Source organism: Phymastichus coffea, unplaced genomic scaffold (genome assembly GCF_024137745.1).
Source record: "Phymastichus coffea isolate CEN01 unplaced genomic scaffold, Cenicafe_Pcof_1.1 PCOF00149, whole genome shotgun sequence".
NCBI classification, from domain to species: Eukaryota; Metazoa; Arthropoda; class Insecta; order Hymenoptera; family Eulophidae; genus Phymastichus; species Phymastichus coffea.
In genome coordinates, this window is record NW_026706960.1 from 337,464 (window position 1) to 362,265 (window position 24,802).

The 24,802-nt window shown below is 44.1% G+C and overlaps 6 protein-coding genes across 8 annotated transcripts in view; 3 read left to right on the top strand and 3 right to left on the bottom strand.

Annotated features, from left to right (window-relative positions):
* LOC131672414 (uncharacterized) overlaps positions 1 to 8,222 on the bottom strand; it is a 48,042-nt gene extending 39,820 nt beyond the window's left edge. The window contains exons 1-7 of the mRNA XM_058949615.1: positions 7,849 to 8,222; positions 6,864 to 7,118; positions 6,555 to 6,795; positions 6,333 to 6,492; positions 6,112 to 6,223; positions 5,866 to 6,046; positions 5,549 to 5,805 (exon numbers count right to left, since the gene is read on the bottom strand). Of these exons, the coding sequence (XP_058805598.1) occupies positions 5,549 to 5,805; positions 5,866 to 6,046; positions 6,112 to 6,223; positions 6,333 to 6,492; positions 6,555 to 6,795; positions 6,864 to 7,118; positions 7,849 to 8,050 (1,408 nt within the window). The 5' untranslated portion in view covers positions 8,051 to 8,222. The remainder of the gene's footprint in view (positions 1 to 5,548; positions 5,806 to 5,865; positions 6,047 to 6,111; positions 6,224 to 6,332; positions 6,493 to 6,554; positions 6,796 to 6,863; positions 7,119 to 7,848) is intronic.
* On the top strand, positions 99 to 1,471 carry LOC131672421 (lachesin-like). Its single transcript, XM_058949629.1, has 5 exons — positions 99 to 238; positions 301 to 539; positions 604 to 860; positions 927 to 1,330; positions 1,413 to 1,471. The coding sequence occupies exons 1-5, from the start codon at positions 178 to 180 to the stop codon at positions 1,469 to 1,471; spliced, it is 1,020 nt and encodes a 339-aa protein (XP_058805612.1). The 5' UTR covers positions 99 to 177.
* On the top strand, positions 2,095 to 5,101 carry LOC131672416 (methyl farnesoate epoxidase-like). Its single transcript, XM_058949617.1, has 8 exons — positions 2,095 to 2,215; positions 2,273 to 2,524; positions 2,585 to 2,873; positions 2,935 to 3,173; positions 3,257 to 3,468; positions 3,524 to 3,610; positions 3,688 to 3,829; positions 4,124 to 5,101. The coding sequence occupies exons 1-8, from the start codon at positions 2,116 to 2,118 to the stop codon at positions 4,327 to 4,329; spliced, it is 1,527 nt and encodes a 508-aa protein (XP_058805600.1). The 5' UTR covers positions 2,095 to 2,115; the 3' UTR covers positions 4,330 to 5,101.
* A 260-nt stretch (positions 8,223 to 8,482) lies between the features above and the next one.
* On the bottom strand, positions 8,483 to 18,224 carry LOC131672368 (small subunit processome component 20 homolog). The gene is made up of 15 exons (XM_058949551.1): positions 18,043 to 18,224; positions 17,589 to 17,869; positions 16,031 to 17,508; positions 15,284 to 15,955; positions 14,051 to 15,165; positions 13,257 to 13,970; positions 12,412 to 13,171; positions 11,906 to 12,329; positions 11,423 to 11,811; positions 10,871 to 11,355; positions 10,234 to 10,797; positions 9,668 to 10,166; positions 9,149 to 9,585; positions 8,811 to 9,080; positions 8,483 to 8,727 (listed from the first exon to the last, which is right to left on the bottom strand). The coding sequence occupies exons 1-15, from the start codon at positions 18,085 to 18,087 to the stop codon at positions 8,581 to 8,583; spliced, it is 8,280 nt and encodes a 2,759-aa protein (XP_058805534.1). The 5' UTR covers positions 18,088 to 18,224; the 3' UTR covers positions 8,483 to 8,580.
* Positions 18,225 to 18,790: 566 nt separating this feature from the next.
* LOC131672378 (ran GTPase-activating protein 1) lies at positions 18,791 to 21,291 on the top strand. Its single transcript, XM_058949564.1, has 4 exons — positions 18,791 to 19,094; positions 19,255 to 20,468; positions 20,552 to 20,767; positions 21,060 to 21,291. Exons 1-4 carry the CDS (start codon positions 18,977 to 18,979, stop codon positions 21,276 to 21,278), a joined length of 1,767 nt encoding a protein of 588 aa, XP_058805547.1. The 5' UTR covers positions 18,791 to 18,976; the 3' UTR covers positions 21,279 to 21,291.
* A 679-nt stretch (positions 21,292 to 21,970) lies between these two features.
* Positions 21,971 to 24,754, bottom strand: LOC131672379 (phosphatidylserine lipase ABHD16A). Of its 3 annotated transcripts, none has more exons than XM_058949568.1 (11): positions 24,551 to 24,754; positions 24,347 to 24,400; positions 23,881 to 24,188; positions 23,629 to 23,810; positions 23,447 to 23,561; positions 23,197 to 23,332; positions 22,953 to 23,117; positions 22,697 to 22,824; positions 22,420 to 22,619; positions 22,198 to 22,349; positions 21,971 to 22,109 (listed from the first exon to the last, which is right to left on the bottom strand). In XM_058949568.1, exons 1-11 carry the CDS (start codon positions 24,620 to 24,622, stop codon positions 22,005 to 22,007), a joined length of 1,617 nt encoding a protein of 538 aa, XP_058805551.1. In that variant the 5' UTR covers positions 24,623 to 24,754; the 3' UTR covers positions 21,971 to 22,004. The 3 variants fall into 3 exon arrangements, with proteins under 3 accessions (XP_058805551.1, XP_058805550.1, XP_058805548.1); XM_058949567.1 differs by having other exon boundaries at positions 24,533 to 24,754; XM_058949565.1 differs by lacking the exon at positions 24,347 to 24,400 and having other exon boundaries at positions 24,461 to 24,754.
* Between the last annotated feature and the right edge of the window lie 48 nt (positions 24,755 to 24,802).

The window sequence follows — 24,802 nt, forward strand, 5'->3', positions numbered from 1 at the left end:
GGGAGGGAGCGAGGAAGGGAGATGCGAGGAGGGCCAGCGGCACCGGTCAGGTAGGTTTGTCCCGCATCCCTCCTGCGATTCGGAGCGGGTGCGAGCGCCGCAGTGTGATTTCGGCCTCGGCTCTCGCAGGACCGCGTGGCTCCCGCTCGACACTCGGTGGCCGCAACGCCCACGACGATGGCCACGCCGCGACGACTGCTCGTCGCGCTCGCGACGGCTCTCCTCCTTGGCAGCGCAGGTAAGCACGAGCAACGAATACCGCGCGGAGCACCGAGCGTCAGATTGGCAATTGTGCCGCAGCGCGCTGCCAGAGAGCGCCGACGATCTCGTACATATCGCAAGAGCAGATCAAGGACTTGGGCTCGAACGTGGAGCTGACGTGCAAGGTGCAGTACAGCCAGGACTACCCGGTGCTGTGGATCAAGCTGGACAGGACTCGCTACGATCAGATGCCCATCTCCAGCAACGCCGCGCTCATCGTTCCCGACGGCCGGTTCTCCCTGCGAGTCGAGCCCGCCACCTCCAGCTACACCCTGCGGGTGAGTCGGCAGCTCGTCCGCGGCCGCGCGCCACTGAAACGCCCGACTACTCGGCTGCGCGCAGATCGACGACATTCAGGAGACGGACGCGGGCTACTACCAGTGCCAGATCCTGATCAGCACGCACACCAAGGTGGCGGCCGAGGTGGAGCTGACGGTGCGCCGCTCGCCTATTATCAACGACAACTCGACGCGCTCGCTGCTGGTGAGCGAGGGCCAGAGCGTCCGGCTCGAGTGCTACGCCGACGGCTACCCCAAGCCGCGCGTCTCCTGGCGACGCGAGAACAACGCGAGGCTGCCCACGGGCGGCTCGATCTTCCGGTAGGTGCGCGCGCGGATGCCGCGATCGCTAGGCGCTGACCGCGCGATCCGCCCTCTGACCCGCAGCGGCGGCGTGCTCCGGGTGCCGGCGGTGCGCAAGGAGCACCGGGGCACCTACTACTGCGTGGCGGAGAACGGCGTGGGTCGGGGCGCGCGGCGCAACGTCAACCTGGAGGTGGAGTTCGCGCCGGTGATCGAGGCCAAGCGGCCGCGGCTCGGCCAGGCGTTGCAGTACGACATGGACCTGGAGTGCCACGTGGTCGCCTACCCGCCGCCTGCCATCTCCTGGCACAAGGACCACCGCCAGCTGGCCAACAACCAGCACTACAGCGTCTCGCACTTCGCCACCGCCGACGAGTACACGGACACCACGCTGCGCGTCATCAGCATCGAGAAGAAGCAGTTCGGCGACTACGTCTGCCGGGCGGCCAACAAGCTCGGCTCGGCCGAGACCACGGTCCACCTCTTCGGTCGGTCGGTCGGTCGCTCGTCGGCTGCGCTCCGCCGGCCGTGCAGCCCGCGCCGTACTAATGCTCCGCTCTGACCTTGCAGAGACCGTCGTGCCGGTGTGCCCACCCGCCTGCGGCCAGGCCTTCTACACCAGCGGATGAAGACCAGCCGAGTCGCCCTGCTCTGCCAATTCTTATACGTTTGCTTGACAAATAAAGCGCCATTATGGGCCGTCGCCACAACTCGTTTGTCCTCGTTTTCTACCTCCTATAGCGACGCAGCTCAGCCCGCCGTTGCGTTCTCGAGCGCGCGTGCGTGTAGGCCTTGAATTTCGAATGAACTCGCCGCGCTCTGAAAACGAAGGCAGCGTGGACTCGACGCCACGTGGATCGAGCCGGCAGATACGAGATCGCTCGCTCGCGGGCGGTAACGTTCGCGCGAGCCATCGTCCGCTCGAACCCCGACGTCGCCGCTTTTGCGCATTGTCATTATTCGTCGCATCGGCTGGCATCGCAACTGGCCGCTCGCCGCGACGAGCCGAGCGACGAGCCGAGCGACGAGCAGCGAACAATACGGGCAGCGCGTTGGGATCGCCTCGCCGGAGATAAGCCGTGCGTCTAGGACAAAGTGGGCGGCTCGCAACAAAACGCGGCTATTTCTGGCGCCGAGGGGCACGATCGTGAATGGCCATGCTATCGCTATCGGCCCAAGTGCATCTCCACCGCGGCGCCGATATCGTCGCCCGATATAAAAAGCCGCGGCTGCGGGCCACGCGGCTGCCAGTGCCACGAGTCGCTCGGCGAGGATGACGACACTGCTGCTGCTGCTGCTGTGCGCGCTGCTGGGCCTGCTGGCCTGCCGGGCCTGCTGGCGCGGATGCGCCAAGCCGCGCAACTTCCCGCCAGGTGGGCCCGGGCCGCGCGGGCTCACCGGGTCGGGCTGACGAGTGCGACTGCCGACAGGGCCGGCGTGGCTGCCGTTGCTGGGCTGCCTGGCGGCGTTCCACCGGGTGCACCGGCGCCGCGGCTACATGTACCTGGCCTTCGAGGAGCTGTCGCGCCGTTACGGGCCGGTGCTCGGCCTGAAGATGGGCCGCCAGCGGCTGGTCGTCGTCTCGGGCCACGAGCTGGTGCGCGAGGTGCTGCTGCGCGACGAGTTCACCGGCCGGCCCAACGGCTTCTTCTTCCGCGCGCGCTCCTTCGGCAAGGAGCTGGGTAGGTGAGCGGCGCGCGTCTCGTCCGAGCGCGAGACCGAAGTGGCTTGACTGTCGGCAGGGGTGCTGTTCAGCGACGGCCCCACCTGGTCGCAGCACCGGCGCTTCGCCGTGCGCCACCTACGGGCCTTCGGCTTCGGCCAGGCGTCGATGGCGCGCCAGCTGGAGCGCGAGGCCGGCTGCCTGGTGGACTGGCTGCGGCGGCGCGCGGCCGCCGGCCCGGTGCCCGTGCAGCGCGCTTTCGACGTGGCCGTGCTCAACTCGCTGTGGTGGATGTTCGCCGGGCACAGGTTCGAGCACGCCGACCGCACGCTCCACGACATTCTGCGGGTGGTCCACGAGATCTTCCGGTGGGTATGGCCGCCGTCCGCTCGCCGAGCCCGCGCTCATGCTAGGCCCAACTGCCCGCAGCCTGAGCGACACCGTGGGCGGCCTCATGTCGCACATGCCCTTCCTGCGCCACCTCGCGCCCGGACTAACCGGCTACAACGAGTTCATGGCCAACATGCGCCGGCTATGGGTCTTCCTGGAGCGCGAGATCGCCGAGCACGAGGCCAACATGTCCGGCCAGCCGCCCCGCGACCTCATCGACGCCTTCCTCGTGGAGATCCAGCGTCGCGGCCGCTCGGAGCCCGACTCCATCTTCGACCGTGAGTGATCCCGCCGCCGCCGCGCGCACCAGCGCCCCGTCGCACTGACCTCCGCCGCTTTCCGTTGCCGCGTCTTCGCCCAGGCGACAACCTGCTGATCCTCTGCCTAGACCTGTTCCTTGCCGGCTCCAAGACCACCAGTGACACGCTCGTCAACGTGTTCGCCTTCCTCGCGCTGCAGCCGCACTGGTTGCGCGAGCTGCAGGACCAGCTGGACAGCGTGGTGGGCAGGCACAGGCCACCCAGTCTGGCCGATCTGCCGGCTCTACCCAAGCTCGAGGCCTTCCTCGCCGAGGTGCTCCGCTCGCTCCCCCGACCACCGACCGCCCAATGACCAGCTCTGCTTGCAGGCTCAACGGACCCTGGTGATGGCGCCTCTGGGGATCCCGCATCGGGCCGTCGCCGACGTCACTCTGGCCGGATACTCCATTCCCAAGGTACTGCGGGTCCCTGCCGTTTTCCTTCCGCTGACCGCTCGACCGTCGCTCACCGAGTCGCTTGTCGATGATCGCAGGACACCGTCGTGCTGCTGAACTACCACAGCGTGAACATGGACGAGGCCCACTTCGCCGAGCCGCAGGAGTTCCGGCCGCAGCGGTTCATCGACGACAGCGGCAAGTTCCGGGCTATCGGCGCGGCGATGCCTTTTGGAATCGGTGGGGTCAACGCGCCGCTATCTGCGACCCAGCGAGTCGACGACCCAACGACAGGCCAGCCGACCCAAAATCCGCTGTCTAGCGTCAAACGACGCGCGGCATTGCTCAATTGGTCGCGATAGCATGGACTTATCGAACTCTTTCGCGCCGGCTCTTCAATGATGTGTCGCCGATAACGGCACGTCGAGAGCCATCGAGAAAGAGCAGAGAAGCCAAGTAGACGCGGGTCGTTCGGTCGCCGTCTCGTCGGAGACACGAGGAAGTTCTGACTCTCATGCCGCCGCTCGGTTGCAGGTAAACGGCGATGCCTCGGCGAGGGTCTGGCGCGCTCGTCGCTCTTCCTGTTCTTCAGCTACGTGATACACTACTTCGACCTGAAGCCCTCGGAGGCGCACGGCAAGCCCGACCTCAACGGCTACGACGGCTTCGTCATCTCGCTGAAGCCCTACTATCTCGAGCTCACGCCGAGGACCGACATTGCCAGCGCGTTCTGCGATTGACAGTCCGCATTGCTCGAGCACAAGACCAACGTTCCGCGTATTCATGGGAGAGCACGTCCAGCTGAGTCGGCGAGAGAGACGACGTACGTCCAGTAGGACATAAATGCCCCCGATGCTTCTGCAATGGGAGGCGATGCCGAGTCGCGGTTGGCCAGTGGCGCGGCGAAGGACTCGAAAGCGCGCGCCGTCGTGACGATCGAAGTCTGGATGGCACACGCGACTGGTGTGCCCGAGTGCGCGCGGTCGCACGTGTCACGGGGACGATAATCGCCTCGACGCGCCGCCGCGGGCTCTTCGCATTCAATGGCCACGGCCGACTCCGAGCATCGGACACCCGTCGACGATCGCCAGACATTCGCTGCGACGAGTGCGTCAAGCTTTTTACGTGCTTCTTTCGGCTCATTGTTTTAAAAACTACCTCGCGTGAGTTACGCGCGGAGATTTTCGCTGGCGTTGCTCAGCAGCTTACTGCATCGGCTCGCGTTTCTGTTTAGAATTGCAAGTACAATGGTCGTTTTTCTTTCGAATCAACGTCCTAGCTTTTTATTTTATCAAACGGTAACGAGCATCCGCCCGAGAATCACTGAACTGATTCAAACTGCAGGCTGATTATCAATACGAATGAAGCACAATCACTTTTTAAATGTAATATCATAATTTGTAAAATGCAGACATTACCGAAGATAAAGATAAATCAGTTGAAGGCGTTGGCCGAAAATGCGTGGGTACTAGTATGAATTAAGTCTTTGACGTGGACGAATAAAAAGTTACCGTACAACGTTGTTCGATTTATTTCCTTATCGTAACAAACTTAAAATAGGATGCGGAACAAACTGCGAGGCAATGATATTTACAATTGGTTGTACCTAGAGTAAAGAACCGAGCTGCAGCAGCAGCAATCGGTCGTCTTAGGCGTTTCGTCGAGAGCGCGCTCGGCAGGCATTGGACGCAGCCTTCACACGACAGCTTGCTGGCCCCTGGACACGAGGAGCACGTCGAAGGGCTGGGGAGCCAGGGTCATGCCGGCCTTGACTCGCAGGCTCGGCGGTTGCTGGCCGGGCACCGGCAGCACCTGGTAGCGCTGCATCATTCCCACGAACAGCATGAAGAGCGCGCTCTTCGCCAGCGAGATGCCGGGGCACTGGCGCCTTCCTGCGTCGGCAGAGCAGCCGGTCAGAAGAACCGAGGCGGGCGGGGCGGAGGGGACGACGAGACCGACCTTTGCCGAAGAACAGTAGGTTGTCGTCGCGCAGCAGCTGGCCGTCGCGCAGGAACCTCTGGGGCCTGAAGCTGGCGGGCTCGGGATAGAGCTCGGGGTCCGAGTGGATGGAGTGCAGGTTCATGAGGACAAGGGCGTCGCGGGGCAGGTGGAGGCCCAGCAGGCTGCTGTCGCGCAGCACTCGGCGCGGCCCGATCACCGGCACCACGGGCGTCAGTCGCTGGCTCTCCAGGATGACCGCCTCCGCGTACGGCATCCTGCGGACACGAGAGCGCGCTCGCGTCACTGCGCCCGTCGACCTGGCGCGGCTGGCCTACCTGGGCCGGTCGCCGGCAGCGGGCAGCCTCTCCCGGCCGATCACGCGATCGATCTCCTCGTGCAGCAGGCGCTGCGACTGCTGGTCCACGAGCATGTTCAGGAAGAGGAACTCCAGCGTGGTGGCCGTGATGTTGAGGCCGGCCAGCAACACGTCCAGCAGCACGATGACCAGCTGATCGTCTGGAACGGAGCAGGCGCTGATCGGGCGGTCGCGGGACTGCGACTCCAGGGGGGCGCCCACTTACCGTCGAAGCCGGCCTCGGGGCCCTTGCCCGCGTACATCTCCTCGAGGAACATGTCGATGAGGTCAGCCTGGCTGCCGGCCACGTAATTGCGCTTGTGCTCGTCTATGGTCTCCTGCGCGCGCAACAACACACGTTAGGCCGCGACGCTCGGTCGAGAGGACTCCGAGGCTCCGAAGCTCGGGGCCCAGCTCTACGCGAAACTAGAACGGCGCGAGACCAACCGTGAGCATCGAGCGGAACTCCCGGTTGACGGTCAGCAGCAGGTTGTAGCCGGAGTAGTTGGGCGCGATGTGTCGGATCCAGGGGTAGGCCGAGAGCAGTCCGCCGGTCATGTCGAAGGCCCGAGCGCGGCGCTCCATCAGCCCGACGAAGTACTGCAGCCTGCGGGTGGTAAGGCGAATTAGAGGCCGGCTCGAGCGCGAGGGTGGCGATCGGCGGCTGACTTGGTCTCGTCGAAGCGCCTGCCCGCGGCGAAGGTCCAGAGCACGTTGATGATGGCCGGCACGACGATGGGCTTGATCTGGCATACCAGTCCGTCGACACGGCCGACGCGGCGCAGCACCAGCCGCAGCTCGTCCGCGAGCGCGTCGCACATCTCGCGCCTGGCGAAGCCCACCGAGCGCATGCTCCTCAGGAACCAGCCGCGTATCTCCCGCCAGTCCTCGCCGTCGTTCATGGTTATGCCTGCGGACGTCGATGTCGCGTGAGTCGGGCGCGGGCGCGCAGGGCCGTGGCGAGACGCCGAGGCCTACCCTTCTTCTTGCCCATGTTGCGCAGCTGAACGAAGAAGTTCCAGGGCCGGCCGTCGTAGTCCTCGGAGCCGAGCACGGCGCCGATGCAGTCGGCCCCGTTGACCACGAAGCACTCCTGGCCGCCCAGGCGCAGCGATACCACGGGGCTACCGTAGCGCCGGGACAGCTCCAGCAGGGCCTCGTGCTGGCCGCCGAGCTCGCGGCTCAGCCGCTGCAGCAGCTTCACGTTGCCCACCAACGGCCACGGAAATGGTCCTGCAACCCAACGCAATCGCCCGCTAGCGCTCCCGTCCGAGTTGTCGTTGTCGGGCCGTCCTGCCGCCGCCTCGACCCCTACAGCCGTGTAGCCCCGACGACACAAGCGCAGCGACGCAGCGGTCGAGCTCGAGTTGGCTGGCACGCGACGATCGACAACGTCGACGATCGGATTCGCGAGCTGCGCCGGACACTTGTTCGCGCGCTCCGCATTTAATCGCGAGCTATGCGGGACGCGCGTGCTATTTTCGGAAGACTCGCGCTGCAACCAATTCGCGTCGATCGAATCGGTCCAGGCAAATTACTCTTCCGAGTGGAAGACAGTGGGCAATCGAATCAGGCCCGAGTGGCTAACGAAAAGTGCTTTTGACGCACCGACTCAACGAGCGCGAATTACGGGTGTGAATAAAAGCGTAAAAATGTAATCCCAAAAATGCCGAGCGATTCTTCAGTTTCAGTCCGTGGTCGTCGGTCTCGCGGGTGCACGTTTCGAAGCGCAATTCAGCTCGAGCTCCGCCAAACGATGCGCGAGAATGCGCGCGGCGCGTGGCGCGACGGAACACGTGGGCATTGTGTAACGGCAGAAAAATACACGTGCAACGAGCGATGAGCCTATGCGCCGGCGGCGCGTATCGTTTTCGCGCCCGACGACGCAGTGATGTAACCGAGCAGCCCGACGCACGCCGCTTGACGAGCGAGCCGAGTGGCCGACGACGAGGATATCGCTTACCTGGCGGAGCGCGCTTGCCGCGCGACTTTTGAGCGAGGACCGCGGCGGCGAAGCCAGCCACCAGCAGCAGCACGAGCAGCACGAGCAGCACGAGCAGCAGCTCGGGCGGCATCGCGTCGTTGCTCAGATGCATGAAAGCCGCCGAGGGACATAAGAGCCGCCAGTAGGGCTCGAGCTCGCTGGCTGCCGAGCGCCAGAACATATCTCGCCGCTCGAATTGGACGGACCAACTCGTGGGCGTACAACTGATCCGCTCCTCACTGCGCCGCCGTCGAAAAGTTTCTCGCGGTTTCACTTGTCTGCTCGATTAACACAAATTGACGGTTGCGTAAAAATACCCTCCCGCGCTCTCACCGCGTATATCCCCCCGGATGATCGCCGGACCAGTCGGCGCACTGCTAGCCAGCGCTCGTTAGCGCCATCGCGTTGTTAAAATACTAAGCTGTACGCGCGGACACCCACGCATTCAACGCTCGCTCTCTGCGCCAACCACTTACCTCTTCTGTTTCATCGCCACAATCGAGCTTCGACGTTCTGCTGATCAGTCCGCTCGTTCGCGCCGTCCTGAACCTCAAATTCATGTTACGGATTTCAAAATATTTTTCTCTTTATTATTCACAAAAAATCCCTATGTTTCGTTTACATAACAATATATATGTACAATAATATCCTAAAAACTTATCACAGTTTTCAAGTATTTAACGTTCTTTGTTTTTCTTCTTTAATGATATTCTACTCTTCCATATCGACTTCTTTCTTCGCTCGTTTGCGAACATTCTTCTTGCCCTTAATGTTATCCATCTTTCGTTTTTTCGCCTCCTTCTTCTTCTGCTGTTTGGCAATTTTTCGCTTGGCCGCCAATTCTGGATCGGTGATGTACTGTAATTTTACGTTAAAAACATTATTGTACTCTTCTCTACGGCAAGCTGATTTGATTCGCCGAGAAGAAAAATAGTAGTTACCTGTTGAGATCGAACTTTCTTTCTTTCGGCTCGACGTGAATCTAATCGTCGCTGCGCTTGATTAAGTAATTGGGTGTACTCGTCGACGCTCATCTTCTTTTTGATCATCATTGCAACGTCTTTAGCCAAATGGCGCAACGGAGCATTCAATTCGTCCTTTGTTTCTAATTCACGAACTAGTGGAGACATAAAGTGAAAGAGTATAGGTCGCAATAAATCGATATTTATCGTCGCAATCACGCCAGCCATCCACTTGAAAACTGAAGATCGCTATAAAATCAAGATCGTTAAAACAAATAGAAATAATAACGAATTCGTTCTTAAACGAATCAACTTACAACTTCGGTCGATTTAGGAGCAGTTGACACTTCGAAATTAATAGACTTTCTCAGTTTTTTCATGAGCCAAAGAAGCGTCAACTGATTGCCGCCGTCGTTTTCATTATCTTCGTTCTCTTGCTCTTTTTGCTTGGGGCTTGAAATTTTCAAAAGTCTCGCGATAAATACCAAGTTCTTAATAACTTGATCGTAAAACTCGTCAATTCCAGGTATTTGTACATCTGGCTGCAACTGTGACGTAAAATCTAATATCAAACTTTTCAGTTTTTCAACCGGATTGTAGTATATAAATCCTTCTTCAGATTCGGTTTCCGCTGGGTTGTTCAAAAGTCGAATAATTTTGTCGATGTCTAAAGAAGCCAGAATAAAACCAAGAAACTGAGCGGCTGCTAACCTCACCCACAAATGTGAGTGTCCGAGTAGCGACTGACTGTGTTCTGAAAATGGATGAAAGAGATTTAGCATTTATTAAATTTCCGATTAAAAAGCGAGGAACAAATGGATTCAGCGATTGATTACCGGCAAACGTATCGATGTGATCGCTTTTCAAAAACGCGGAACAGTTCGCCGAGAGTTTCATCAATAATTTCAACACGAAAAATAGATGATGTGCTTCCAATCTTTCGTCTTTCAATGTTTCAGATTTTTTTATTCCTTCAACTTGTTTCTTGATTCTAACGAATTGTCCTGGCTCATTATCGTCCTCGAAATCATCAGTCAAAAGGAATTGCCTTGCCAGAAGCGGCAAAAGATTGTCGAGTTTTGACTGAAATTTCTCCTTTTCTACAGTTACAAAAATACCACAAACTTGTGCACCTAGTCTTCTTTGAACTAATTTTTTGCTCTTAAGCCAGTCGATAACCATATCGTAGAGTTTCTTTCTTTGATCATGAGAGAGACGATCTATTAATTCTTGAAGGATCCTACCACAAGCCTTTTTACAAACAGTATCCTCATCATTGACCAACCTTAAGGCCACTGTGCAAAATATAACTTTACTGTGCTTGACCAACACTTTCTGTAAAATATAAAATTTTTTTATTATAGTTATTTTCCGGTGACTGTAAAAATTATTTCAGACTTACTGGAGGAAATCCAGATACAATGCTGTAAATCATTTCGATGGTACTAAGCCTACCAGGTTGCCGTTCGTATTCCAACTGTGCTACGTAAAAAGTGATATGCTCTTCGAGTTTTTTGCCCAATGGATAATCCATCAGGTAAGAATAGAATACTGCACGAGCAGACTTTCTTACATTTTCTAGTTCGGAGGTAACGCTCAAATCAGCGACCTTTTCCATAACCGAATGCATCTCGGGTACTACTAATTTTCGATAAATTATAGCTCTTAACAGGCTGAATGCCGTTGCCTGCCTGTCGCTCTCGTGCAAATCTTGTTCGGCGTACAGCAACAAGGCTGTTAATTGTTCGGGCGTTAATTCATGGTGTTTTACGTCCCTCACAAGTACCGACATTGTCTTGAAAGCAGCCATCACCAAGTCGTAGGTATCGCCTTTACTTAAACCAGCTACCGGATATTTTCGCAAAATAGCGAAAATCGATTTGCATATTTCGGTCACTTGTGCGTGTACTTGCGGGAGATCCATTTTCAAAATCCAGTTTAAGCATTGTAGTGCCAATGTGCTGAGCTAAAAAAAGAATAATTTATTTTAGTACTTTTGATAGACTTGGTTCATCAAAAAATTTTCAAACACGATCTACCTTAACATGTTGTGATATCAAGCAATCACTTAGCACCGGTACAAAACAATCCAGCAATGTTTTACATTCGGGGTCATTGACTTTGTCTCTTTTCAAAAGTATGTGAAATAGCCTCATTCCGAATTCAACTAAAACGTGATCGTTAGTGTCTCTGGAGCTCTTAGCTTCAGCTTTGATACCCATTCTATTTTTTGTAGGTGGAGCAATGAGGAATATATCGGGGCGTTGATACAGTGCGGACTTTTTGTTATTTTCTTTTTTAGCTTCTTGCAGCTGTTTCTTTTTATTTTCAGGCATCAATTGCGGAATACTTTGGCTAGTTATACCATGCAAAAAAGTCAACATGTGTTTCATGTCTATAAATTTATTGTCTGCAAGTCCCAAACCCAATTGCCTCAAACATTCGGTGGCCTTACGTACAGTTTTGTGCGAACGAGCGCGTGAAAGCACTTCTTTCAAAGGCACCATTACTTTTATCAAGCAGTCTACAACGAAAAAAATGATTTAAATATCTTTTCGATTGGTAAGCAATCGCTAAGTAAAAAAATGTACCTTGGTCAACGAATTCTCCAAATATATGATGTATATCGAAACTTTTAGTGGATCTAGCTTCCGATACACTTTTCACAATACCCGCAATTTCTTTTTCTTCGGCGGATAACCCAAATAAATCAATTTTACAGACGCTCAAGATATGTTGTAAATTTGAACGCATATGTTGTGGCTTTAAGAAAGGCTTTAGACACACCAATACCGCATGCATAGTAAACGACAACACGTGCACCTGGTACCCGCGAGTTAGTAAAGCATTCATTTCTTTGAGCAAGTAATGTAAGTAATCTGGACCTAACGTGACCATGATTTTTTCTAAAATCTCGCGAGTTGTTCGCCGCACGGACTCCAGTCGAGATTTTAAGAATGTACAGATTTTCATAAAAATTCTGGAAAAAAATTAAAGAACAAAAGCATGTATAGCAATAAAAATATATAGATATTTACAATATTTAAGAATTCATAATTTCACGATATATTTACCCTCGCAAATTAGCTTCAAGCATGTCAGAAGGAAGTTTCTGCAGTAACTTTATCATAGCTAAAGCGATCGGTATTCTCATCAGCTCTTCCTCCTCCTGTTCAGCCATAACACTCTTTTTGTTGGCTTTATGACTGCCTTCATGGCGAGTTCTCGTAGCAATCGATCGGTGCAACTGAGGTAGCAGACCTTTGGTGAGGCTAAAAACCAAACGTTTAGTCATGTATGGCGAGAGTATTGTTTGTTTCTCATACGCTGGAACAATTTTCGCAAGCTCCTCTATCGTCTCTGCTACTATTTCATTATTACTGTCTTCGTTCAAAGCTTCAAGGAGATTTTCTTCTGTAATCTCTTCTGCCTCCACTTTTTCTGTAATAGACTCTGGAACCTGTGGTTTCAAAGTCTCATCAATTTTCTCGGAATCGACTGCGACCTCTAAAAATTATCAAAACTATATATTTTCCACGACACAAGAAATTTCATCAAAAAATGATGATTAAATACTTACGCTTATCGCTTTCAGTTTCTAAAACATTTTTCTCAGCGACTGATGTACAACTGTTTTGAATTTCCTTATATTTTGATATATCAAAATGGAAAGAATCCAATATAGCTACAACAATTCTAATAATTTGTTTTTGAAATTCGCTACTTATTCTTAATTTGTCCAAATAATGCCTAAGAATAATTTCATATTGATTCCACGGCAATAGTTTACAAACTACTCCCACAGCTTCTATTGCAGAATCTATTAAACTATTTTTGCCAGTAAATCTTTCGTTGCATAGGTACGAAGTCGCGAGTGGCATAATGAATTGCGTTAGTGTCCTTGGATTTAACGCTTTTTCTAAAGTTTTGGCAATTTTACAAAATCTATCAAGTGCGCGAGCTCTTCTATGCAATTGCAAGTGTTGCATATTTTCGAAAAAGTCCACTTCCGGATCCTGTTTATTCGTAAAATGATTCAAATCTCTGAAAATTAGATGAGACTCTGGACATTCCATCGCCATGTGACCCAAAAATGCAATCGACTGCATCTTCACATTCTCATTTTTACTTCGTATTCCATGACGTAATAAAGAAATAATCGTATCTTCAATTAAAAATTTTCTATCATTATTTTCGTTGAATTTTTTGGCTAAATGAACACCCATTAATTTCAGACAATGTCCTGATCTGTCTCTCATGGCTAAATCATTTTCAGTTTTGAGGAAAAAAAAGCAATTTAGAATAACAGCCACTCCCAGATCTAAAGATACTTCATTTATCTAAAAATTACAAAATTAATAAATCAAAGTTAAAAAGTTAATGATGTAAAAAAATGTATCGTCTTAATGAAAAGAAAATATATACCTCGATCATCTGATCTATTAGCATGAAAGCGTCCAACCTTTTTTCAAAATCAGGTTGATCAATCCATCTTTTATCATAAGCATTGAGATTTACTAGAATATCCAAATTCTTTTGCAGTGCTATGTCTCCTTTACAAACGACATCTAACACCTGCATCAACATTTTCCTTGGTGGAGCTGCGCTAATTTGAGCCAATAAATGCTGTATGGGCCTCAAATGTGCCACCGGTTTCTCCACCCGTTTTGCAAGATTCATGACAGTCGTAAGCAACTGAACTACGACTTCCTCGGAGTCATTAGACTTTCTATGCAAAATCGGAAGAACAAGAGTTAGAAGGGTATCGCACGTTACTGGATCGTTGGCAAATTCGGAGATGCGAGAAAGAATTGTTAGCTCAGTCCTGGTCGCTCCTTGCTTAACATGTCTCTTGAGCTGACGTTCAACGTATGCTAAAATATCCGTGACGTGAGGAAGAAGCATCGCTGAGCCATAATTAATTGCATCATTTTTTATTATGTTCAGTTTGTTGTCGACAACATGTATCAGCGATTTAGATTTTTCTTCATCAATTTCCATCTGTTCGGCGTCTTCTTTCTCGTAATCTTGCAAAGTCAGCATTTTTTCAATCATGTCGAGAATAGTATTTTGAACTGACTTATGTGTCTTTGCTCCAAGCAACAATTGAATCATGAAAACCAGTGGCGTTTTCTCGTTCTAGAAAAAAGATAGAAAAGTGGAATTTATAATATTTTGGCGAAATTAATAAATTTACTAGTCAACATTTGTATCAGTACCTTATTTAATTTAACAAATAGAGGATAGTATCGAGGATTATAAGCCCAGGCTGCCAACATTTTTAATAAGGGCGTGGGACTATGAATAGCTTCGATTGGAAGTTTATCTATCCATGGGAATACCGCAACATCCAACAAAGCATCAATTTCTTTATTTGACCAGTCGTAGTTTTCGTAGCGAGTAAAAAATCTTGCCAAAGCGTTAATGCAATTATTTCTAACATTGCGCACGATTGTCAAATGGCCTGGATGTACTTCCAAGGATCTGGAGAGAATACCTGCAACCTGAGCTAAGATACAAATGAGAATAGCAAGTAAGTGCGGCAGTAGTATTTTAGTCATCTTTCCACCAAATTGTTCTATCATGATGGACAACAGATTCACAGCGCTTTGAAGACGCTTTGGCGGAACGATAGTTTCCAAATTGATATTACTGATAACATCGTGAACCATTTTTACAAGATCTACGTCGTGTCGCTCTTCTGCTTGGATGTTCAGTATAGGCAGATGATTTTCAAAAGGTTTGAATGCCATTCTCACAAAAAGCATCATTTCATCTTCCTTGATCCCGGCTAAAAATCTCAAAATAGTCTTCCTTCTCACTATCCCTCCAGCCTTACCGCCAGTCCTCATGCCCACCCTCTGAGACATTTTTGCATGAAGGATTCTCATGAGAATCGGCATTAAGCCTTCGCGATGTTCTTGCTGAAGCACAGCACCTTCTTCGACACTGACATGAAAACGAGTGAGCTCATTTTTAAGATTCTTCTCGGTAACTATGTTATCCAAGTGGTCCTTGTAGGGTAACAAATATTTGTACTTGTAAGTATATAAACACGTAAGTGCTGCTCGCTGTATCTCATAGTTCTTTGAGGAGAGTAATTCTAGATAGATTTTCAAAATTTCAGGCTCGCGATATAAAGAACGAGTATTGGTGAATTTTCCAAAAACTTCTAACATTGCTAATAACAATTTTATGCGCTCAGTTCTGCCAAATTGCACTTTATATGTCTCCTCAGCATTTTTCGTGTTAGATTGATCTTCATCAGTTTTTTTAGATTCCTCGTCGTTCTTTTCATCGAGTTCCATTTCAAAGTTTTTCATCGTAATTTTTCCTTGTCCTCCGTTATCCTTTACCTCTTTATCCTCTTCAGTTATTATCTCATCATCTGCAAGACAATTTGCATTTGTATTACTTGATTATTGTTACCTGATGAAAATGTTTAAACTTACCGGAGTCGTCCTTATTATCTTCAGCTAATGATTGTCTTTCTTTCTTTTTGATGTTACAAGATTTGGCATCTGCAGAATTCGATTTAAAAAAGTTATTCTCGACAAAATCAATGAATAAATGAACGTAATCTCTGTTTTTGACTTCACAATAAGAAGTTGTAAGTCCCATTATTTTCCACAATAGTTGGTTGTAATTATCATGATCAATTTTGTCCGAGACAGCAAACACCTTCGCAGCTAGTTTCGATAATATCTCACACTCGAAATTGGGTGCCTCGGCTACGTTTGTAATCTCTTCAGATTTTAGCTTTACGAGGAATACTGGCCAGTAATGCGGACACTCTTTTGTAGCATAAGAGGCTATTATTTGACTCACTGGTTTCCACAACAACGAGAAGTTCACGTATAAATTTCCAAATAGATAATGTAGTGGAATATCGTAATATTTCGAATTTAAATGATTTATACTAGCTCCAGAAAATTCGAGAGCTTGTAAAAGCAGTAATCTCTGGCGATACGTTTGTATGGTAATGGCTTCACTTTCTGCCAAGTAAGGCAACTCGATGGCATTTTTTACATTGGGATCATTGGACTCGTGTGTTAAATTAGGTACGTAACTAAACAATGAAAATAGATGCGATGTTGTTAAGCGAATAAGTGGATTTGGTGAACCTAAAACATAGAAAAATTTTGTTTTTTTAAATAAAATTATTTAAAACTTATATGATAAATTAATCCTTGCATTACCTAACTTTGGAGCTAATAACTCATGAAGGTTATCAAAATTAATCTGATTTATATAATCCTCTGTACTTTTAGAATTTTTCAAATAACTCAAAATAAGATCAACTGCATTCAATATAGACAAATCATTTTCATGTTCTTTCACTATTGACAGAATTTCATCTTTAATGATAAACTCATTTAGAAGATTACGAAAATTGGCAGCATCAATTGTGTGAATTGCACACTCAATAGCTAACAAAAATGCAAAATTGATTTTAGATTGTGTGTTACTTTTTTCAAACAACCTTTTGTACAATGATACAATAATTTGCGTAAGTTTGCCGCTAAGTTGCTCTTGCAAATTAGTCAAATGAGGTAATAAAATTAAAACTCTTAAAGCATTTTCTTTGATTTCACCAGTATTTAGTGAATCCAAAGTTTCTGATAAAAACTTTATATTTTTATCACCTTGGATTTTCAAACCATATTTTTTCCATCTGCCTAAACTTATACCATCCAATGATGGAGATGATTTTACTTCAATAATTTTAACTAAAAGCTTTAATTGTTCTTCACTTAATGAAGCAAACATACTTTTCTTCAATATTGCTGGTAATACTAAAGTTTCAAATGAAGAATATGGAATCAACATTTCTGCTAGTTTCAGTATTAAATCTTGATTATCAATTGACAGTAGCTTTAAAATCAAAAAACTAGAAGTTTCTTGCAACATGTTGATATTTGGTGCAATAAAAATTGCAACAGAAACATTTATAACTTCCATCAAAATTTCTTGATTATTGTGATATTTATCAATCAATTCAGCCAACTTTCTTGCCCAAAATACTACATCTTTCATCATCTTTCCTCCTTTGTGATTAATAACAGTTTGAATCAACTTCAGTAGGATAATCAAGCTTTTGTCTGAAAACTTATCTATCATTTTAGAAATAACAGTCCACAAAATATCACATTTTTGTGGATGTATTTCCTTGACAATACAATCAAATAAGGTAAATAAAATCTTTTGTAACAAATCTTGATTGATTTGAGAATTTTGAAGAGCTTCAAGATAAACAGTGAGCATAGACTCAGCACATGAATGAAATTGACCCGGAAGACCAACCAATACATAAAACAATAACTTTCCACAACCAACTGCTCCATTTTGATTTTTATCGACAGCTGTCAAAACAAGTTTAATAAAAGCTTCTTTGTTTTGAACTTTTCTTACAACAAAAGCAAAGCTTTCTGCTGCAAAATTGTTGATATAAGCCGGCTTTGTATCAGCTAGTAAAGGTACAAGTAAATTGAAGATTATCCCAATATTTTTTCTCATATAACGCCATAAAAATTTGAATAAATAAGCTAGAGCAGTAAATGCCTGTTCTAATTGCTCAGCATGATTTGTGTGCAATAAATCAATGATAGCTTCCAAAAAATTTGGAAAGTAATTGTAAAAATCTGCTTGTAAATCTTTAGCTAAAGATATAATTAATCTGAAAATTAATAAGATTAACGTGAATTTTCTAGAAATCTTAGCTATTGAAAATTTATATATATTCATATAAAAACTTACTCTAATACACTCTGTAAACATAAAGGATCCTTCAATTTTAAATATTTCAATAATGTGTCGATTACAAATTGTTTTCGATTTAATAGTTGTGGTAAGGTTATAACGTTTGCTACTTCTTTTCTTAAATTAATGTAATTCTCTGAAAGATTGAGAAAATTCCATTTCTGAAGACACTGATGAAAATAACTTTCAGCCTCATCAGAAACTTCTTCATTTCTATGATTAACTTTGTGGAAAACATCTACATCAATTTGATCTACTCTTTCAGAAAAAGGTTTGAACTGTAACAAAACAAATTACAACGATGAGTCATTATTTAGGATATAATTTATAAAAAAGATACTAAACTTAATGTTTGAAAAGTCATTGAAAATGTACAAAAGTTGCTAGAAATTAATAAAAAGAGTCAAGATTTGAGAGTGCAAGCCTTAAGTATAAACAGAACAATGATTACCTTAAAAGTATTTGTTTCTTTATGTCTTGTAGGTTTGGTCTTCATTGTAATATCTGATTGATTCTTACTTTCAAACAATAGCTAAACAAAATTTAAAATCATTATATTTCATATAACAAGTTCTTATAAAAACAAATGTTCATGACTAACCACATTAAGAATCGTAATGTGGCTTGGATTGGCTTCTCGCGTACTACTCTATACTATAGCGTGTTCTAAGTGATCCGGCGTGGTATATAAGGGTGATAATATAAAAGAAAAACACGTGCGTAAGAGCACGTGGACATGGCAAGTCTACCTTACCGATAATAATTTTCAAAAACAATTTTTAACTTTACCTTTTAAAGTTATTTAATTATTTATAATTATTTCAACTAGATTATAGTTGAAAAAATTTTTAGTGTCTTAAAAAAATGAATTATTTAAAAATAATATAAATTACAATCGTGTGTCAGAATTTGTTTTCATAAAAAATGTATCGGTAACAATCGTATAATGTGAGTGATATTCACATAAAATTTATATTCCGTTACAAAATGAAAAAGCTCTTTTCAGAGAATATTTGACATTTATATAAAAAATAATGTTGTATTTATTAAAATATTATACTTTTATTTTTATAGAATCTTGATTATACAGATCGGAAAGAGAATAAATGAACAGCTGTTCCATTGATGAGCGTAGTAACTGTTTTCATTATGGCGTCATATTTTGGATTTATGTTTTTCCCGCGTTCCTACTACTACTACACCGTAACTTAACTAGCCGTTACGTTTACAACATTGCTTTGTTTTGTGTTAGCGCTCTCGAAATCGTTGCTGCAGCGTAATTTTTTCTTAATTGTGTTTATCTCTTTTGTAATTTTCACAATTTTCCAAAAGTTTTCGTAAATAAAGTAGTTTTTATCTATCGCAAAGTCATTTTAGATATCAAAATGTCGACTTTTAATTTTAACGCTATCGGCAATTCATTAATCGAAGCCAGTCAAAAAACGGAGGGTACCGGCGTCTCATTTGCTGGAAGATCACTGAAGCTCAATACCGAAGAAGATGGTAAATAAAAAATATTCATATTTATAATATATTTATTGATAAATGTAAGCATGTCAATGTCTAACCTATCAGATGACATGCTTTTATATTATTTGAAAACTACGTTAAATTTTGTATCGCGAATAAAACAGTGTAACGAGCTAATTTTTTTTATTTATAGCACAAGAAGTTAATGAAGCTATTGAAAAATGCAATGATATGGAATATTTAGATCTCGAAGGAAACACAGTAGGACCAGATGCAGCTAAGAGCATTTCAAAAGCTATTGAAAAAAATGGAAGCAAATTAAAGAGAGCTTTGTGGAAAGATATGTTTACTGGACGCAATAAAGATGAAATTCCAGTTGCACTTGAACATTTTGGGCGTGGATTGTGTATTGCCAAGACTCAGCTAGTAGAACTTGATTTGAGTGATAATGCCTTTGGACCTATTGGTGTCGAAGGTTTAGCTTCTTTATTGAGTTCTAGTCCATGTTATACATTGCAAGAATTAAGGCTCAATAATAATGGCCTTGGTATACGTGGTGGACAAATGGTTTCCAAAGCTTTGTTAGATTGTTACACCAATAGCTTGAGAGATAGTTCAAAACCTTTTGGTCTAAAAGTATTCATTGCAGGTAGAAATAGACTTGAAAATGAAGGTGCCATAGCTTTATCAAAAGTTTTTGAAAAGCTAACTACATTAGAGGAAGTAGTAATGCCTCAAAATGGTATTTATCACGTGGGTATATCAGCTCTTGCCAAAGGTTTATCTTGGAATCCAGGTCTTAGGATACTCAATCTCAATGACAACACTGTTGGACCTAAAGGAGCTCAAGCACTTGCAGATGTTTTACAAAATTTTTCATGTCTTGAAAAGCTCAACCTTGGAGATTGTCTTTTAAAAACTAAAGGAGCTATTGTACTAGCTGATGCACTAGGTGTCCAAGGCAATCATCCTTTGCTAACAGAATTGAATTTGAGTTATAATGAAATCAAATTTCGTGCCGTCAGTTCCATTGCTAGTGCAATGTCTGACAAAAATCAACTAACAAATCTTTCTCTTGATGGAAATGCTTTTGGAGAAGAAGGTAAAGCCTTACTGATCAAAACTCTAACGGATTCAGATAGAATAGATTCATTGGGTACGTTAGAAGAAGATGAAGTTGATGATGAAGGTGAAAGTGAAGGTGAAAGTGAAAAAGAAGATGAAGAATCTGAAAATGAATCTAAAAAAGATGAGGAAGATGATGAAGTGCATGAAGTCAATACAAATAATGTGACAAAAAAAGCAAATAAAGTTGTAACTATACAAGAGTTTTTGAAAACCCCTTCTGGAGAGAACTTTCTTCAGCTGCAAGGAGATAAATTCCAAATTTTTTCTGAATACATCAAAGTAAGGTTATAATTAACATTGAAGAATTATTTTATATAAAAAATATTTTATATTTTTTAAATTAAATTCAATATTTTTTCTAGACCCAATTTAGTAATGAAGATGAAGATCCAACAGATAATATAATGAAAGTCATTATGAAAGTATCTGCTCTTTGTGCAAGTGGTTATATGGATGTTCGTCAGCCAGCTGAACAAATTACTGATCGACTTTACACTGAAGTATTCTCAAATGCTGTTAAACAAAATCGAGTTCCGAGTTTAAACAACGCATTACTAGTCAACTTAGGACTAATAAAAGTAAGATAAGCTTACATTTTAAATTGATAGTACATTATCTAACTAGTGCGAGAAAGTAGATTCTTTTCCTGGGTTTTGCGCCCGAGCGACGCGAGGGTTGGGTTCGTATGGAAAGGCACCCCGGACGAGAATCTCTTTTCCGAACATGTTAAGTACGATATTTTTTAAAACAACTTGTGGAAAACGAAATTGATTGCACGTTTTTCGACGATCGTGTAGCAAAGTCATAGTTTCCGCAGGACGTATTGAAAAAATTTTATAACTGATTTTTTTTTAAATATAATGTTTGTAGGGAGAAAATAAAAGTATGAAAATCGATTGGAATTTAGAGGGCTGTTTTAAGGCATTGGAGAAGGTGTGTCAAAGGGAATACTTTCTTCCACAAACGAAGGATACACTTAAAGTGTTCATTGAAAAACCAATCAAGCCTAGCAGAACCAGGACGATTGATCCTTTCCAGGAAGCTAAGAGCTCTTTAAAAGAAGTATTAGATCGGATTGAAAGCACGTAACAATTATTCCGATTTTTTTTTTAATTTTTCTATATACATATTATGATGAAAATCGTGTATTAATATCATTCTTAAAAAGAACTATTTTTCATCTACAAAGTTATTATATTTAAGCACTTTGAGATGTTTATGAAGGTTCATTATTTACAAAAGTTTTAGATAATTTATTTATTTGTAACCAACTTTCCGGAAAAGTACATATACGTGACTGGCATATGTGTTTATTAAATATTTTTTATTTATCGAGAGAACAAAATCATAATAACAATTTTTTCCATATGAAAAATTATGAAGCTTTCTACTTGATGTTCTATACTATAACATGTAAAAAGTGTATTGTCAGTGAGAAAATGCAAATTAACGATTTAAAAAAAGTTACTTAAATTAAATTGAAATATACAAATAGTGTCAACTGCACATGAACACCTTTTCATTTCTTTTTAATATAGCAAAAAGGTAAACTGAATTGCAATTAACAACGATTCCACACACCATAATTTCTTAAAGTACAAACTTGGGTTTTTAAATGCAAGTCGGGTACACTTGACGGGTGTTAACCTTTTACCCTCAAGTACAAAAAACTTTAAATTGTTTTTTTTTAACCTCGCTTATGTCCCATCCAGGACATCACTTTTCTTCAAAGGTACTGTAGAACGACAGCAAAATTTTAGTCCTTAAAAACACTCACAGCCGCACAATGTGTTTTTAATTGATGTTCATGTTGCATTATTTATTTTTAAGTGTAGACATTGGATCCCATCCCGAGTGAAAAAGTTCAGAAGCAAGAGGTGCACAGTGCTGTGTATTTTGATCTTCCATGTACACTGAGGCCTAAAATACCACAAGTTTTATTAAATGATTATTAGATTATATCTATTGAGGAATTATTACATTTATTCTAGTAGTCTTTGTTACGTACCAAGTATAATACAAGTTGCTGCTTAGTCTTTGAATCACAGTCTTGCCCTAAAGTTGATGGGTATCTTACAGTGTTGTTATTATCTACAATATCAGCTGCTATTAAATCTATGCAATGACCTTGATCAAACTCGATTTCATCCATAATCAGTCCTAAAATAAAACAAATTATTTTTATTAAATACTTAATTATAAAGACAAGCAGTAGACTGGTAAGTCTTACGTCTTGCACCAAATGTTGGAACAGCAAGGAAATTTGATAAAATAGTGAACGAGTCTGTTGAATTAGCGAATAGATTTGGATATCGTTTTACCAATAATTTTTCCAACAATTTATTGCCTCTATTACCAGCCAAACTATTATCAGGTACACAAATCATTTCATCATCTATTCTTCTGACAATTAAAACACGACCATCATACCTGTCAAACAAACAATAAGACATTCTTTCATTGCTAACCTTGTCACAAACGTCTTTGTAGATGGTTATAAAACTTACTTATTTAGCTGAGCAGCAACATTTAAATTAAAATGATTCCTAATAACACTTCTTACTAAAGGTTCTATTGATATAGGCATTCGAGCTAATGCTAGTGGCAAGATATCATCAAATGTTGCATCCAGAAGCTGAAGAAATAAAAATTAATAAATTAGAATGAATTAAAACTATATTTGTATGAATGATTTTAAACCACATAAAAAGATAAATAGGTAGATAATCAGTTTTACCACGGGTAAATAATCATAAGACTTACTAAACTATGAATTGAGGGGTAATTCATTGCAGCCCATGAAGCTGTATATCCACCAATACTCCAACCATTCAAAATAATACGATTTTCAGCAAACCCTAGTCTATGAATGGCGAATTTCATAACACAGTCAATAGCATTTTCCTCTTGATCAGGATATGGAGCTCCCTTTAAAATATTTATTATATTTATTATCAATAAAACAGGAAAGATTAGCATGAAGATTTATTTTTAATGATTGACTTACCGTACTTCCTCCAAAACCTGGATGATTCCATCCTAGTACAGAGTATCCTTTGTTGAGTGGTGTAGTAATAATTCCAACTTCATAGAATCCAAAATTACCTTCACAAGTTATGACTAAAGTGGCTCCATTTGAAGTTCTAAAATAAGTAATAAATAAAATTTTGATTTTTGTGCAACTATTCAAATAATTTATGTAAAATTTTATTGTAAAGAGTGAATTATTTATAATAAACTATATAAAAATTAAGTACTTGTGTCTTCGATCCAAGAATATTGTATCTATTTCATTTTTATCAGAGGTTGATAATTTGAATCTTTCTGCTCCAATTTTTACAAGGTCAACCCTACCTTGCATAAGTATTCCACCTAGAAGTTGATCACATTTTGTATGAATTTAAAGGTCAATACAATTTTTGCATCGTTAAATACTTACGCATTGCCCAACTAACTAAGGAAACACTTCCGGGATATATCAGCCTTAATGCCACTGTATGTGCTACTCCATAAGACAAAATTTTGCAAGGTACAGCCAGGATTGAATCTCTGCTTCTTGTACTGTTCGTTCTATTAGTTGAATCCACAGTTTGCAATGTTAATTTCGGTTTGAGCCCAACTCTGCCAAAGGTGATATTTTTTATAAATACAGTATTTATAACCAAAGTTAGAATAGCATAAATGTACTTACTTTTCAAGCGTTGTAATATTAAAATCGACTGGCCATGCCCAAAATTCAAAGTCATATTTACCAAGTTCTTGTTTGGTTTCTGATGTATGGTGAGATCGAGCATCATCTAATACTTTCATAAATTTCAAATAAGTTGGATTCTTTGCCCGAGAATATCCTCGAGCCATCAAAGATGTTGCCAGCACAATGCCAGCTCCTGTCAGAAACTGTGATATTGTATAGGCATCTGCTAAAGGTGTACCTCTTCGAAATATTGCTATTACAATCAGTGGAATGGCATAAATAGTCAGAGACCATGCTGTCACAAACTAAATGAAAAACATGCTATTATAATTCAATTCAATCAATATATTAAATAAAATACAGAGTAAGACGTTATTAAAAACAAAATATTCAATGAATCTAAAAGTCAATACAAATTATTGATAAATGAAAATGAATAGAGTATTGATGGTAACATTCTCACTGAAAAAACGACTTGGTCGCCCCATTTTTCTAAACTCTTGGCTTCGTATGGTTTCTGTAAATCAACATTTAAAAAAACAATTAATTATAAAAAAGATAAATAAACATAACCTACAAGTAAAATAACAGCCCAAGTTCTAGAAGAAAGAACTACGGGCCATATTAGGTTTGAAGGGGCTATACCCACGTCGATGAGACGCCCTACCCATGAAACTTCGTAGAATTTGTAAAGTCGCGGACTAAAAGTGCACTGCCACAGAGTGCGGATAAGCGACATGTCGCCGGGGATAAATGCAAGTAAAAGTCGGTGATGTCTTTTCTCGCGGGGCGCAAGAAACAAAATTTACGTTTGGCCCTGCTGCAGTAGTCAGAGCAGCAGACACGCGTGCGTTTACGTACAGTAAGCGTGTGTGAGTATATGTTCATGCGTGTTGCCCTTGCATTGTGTGGACACAAA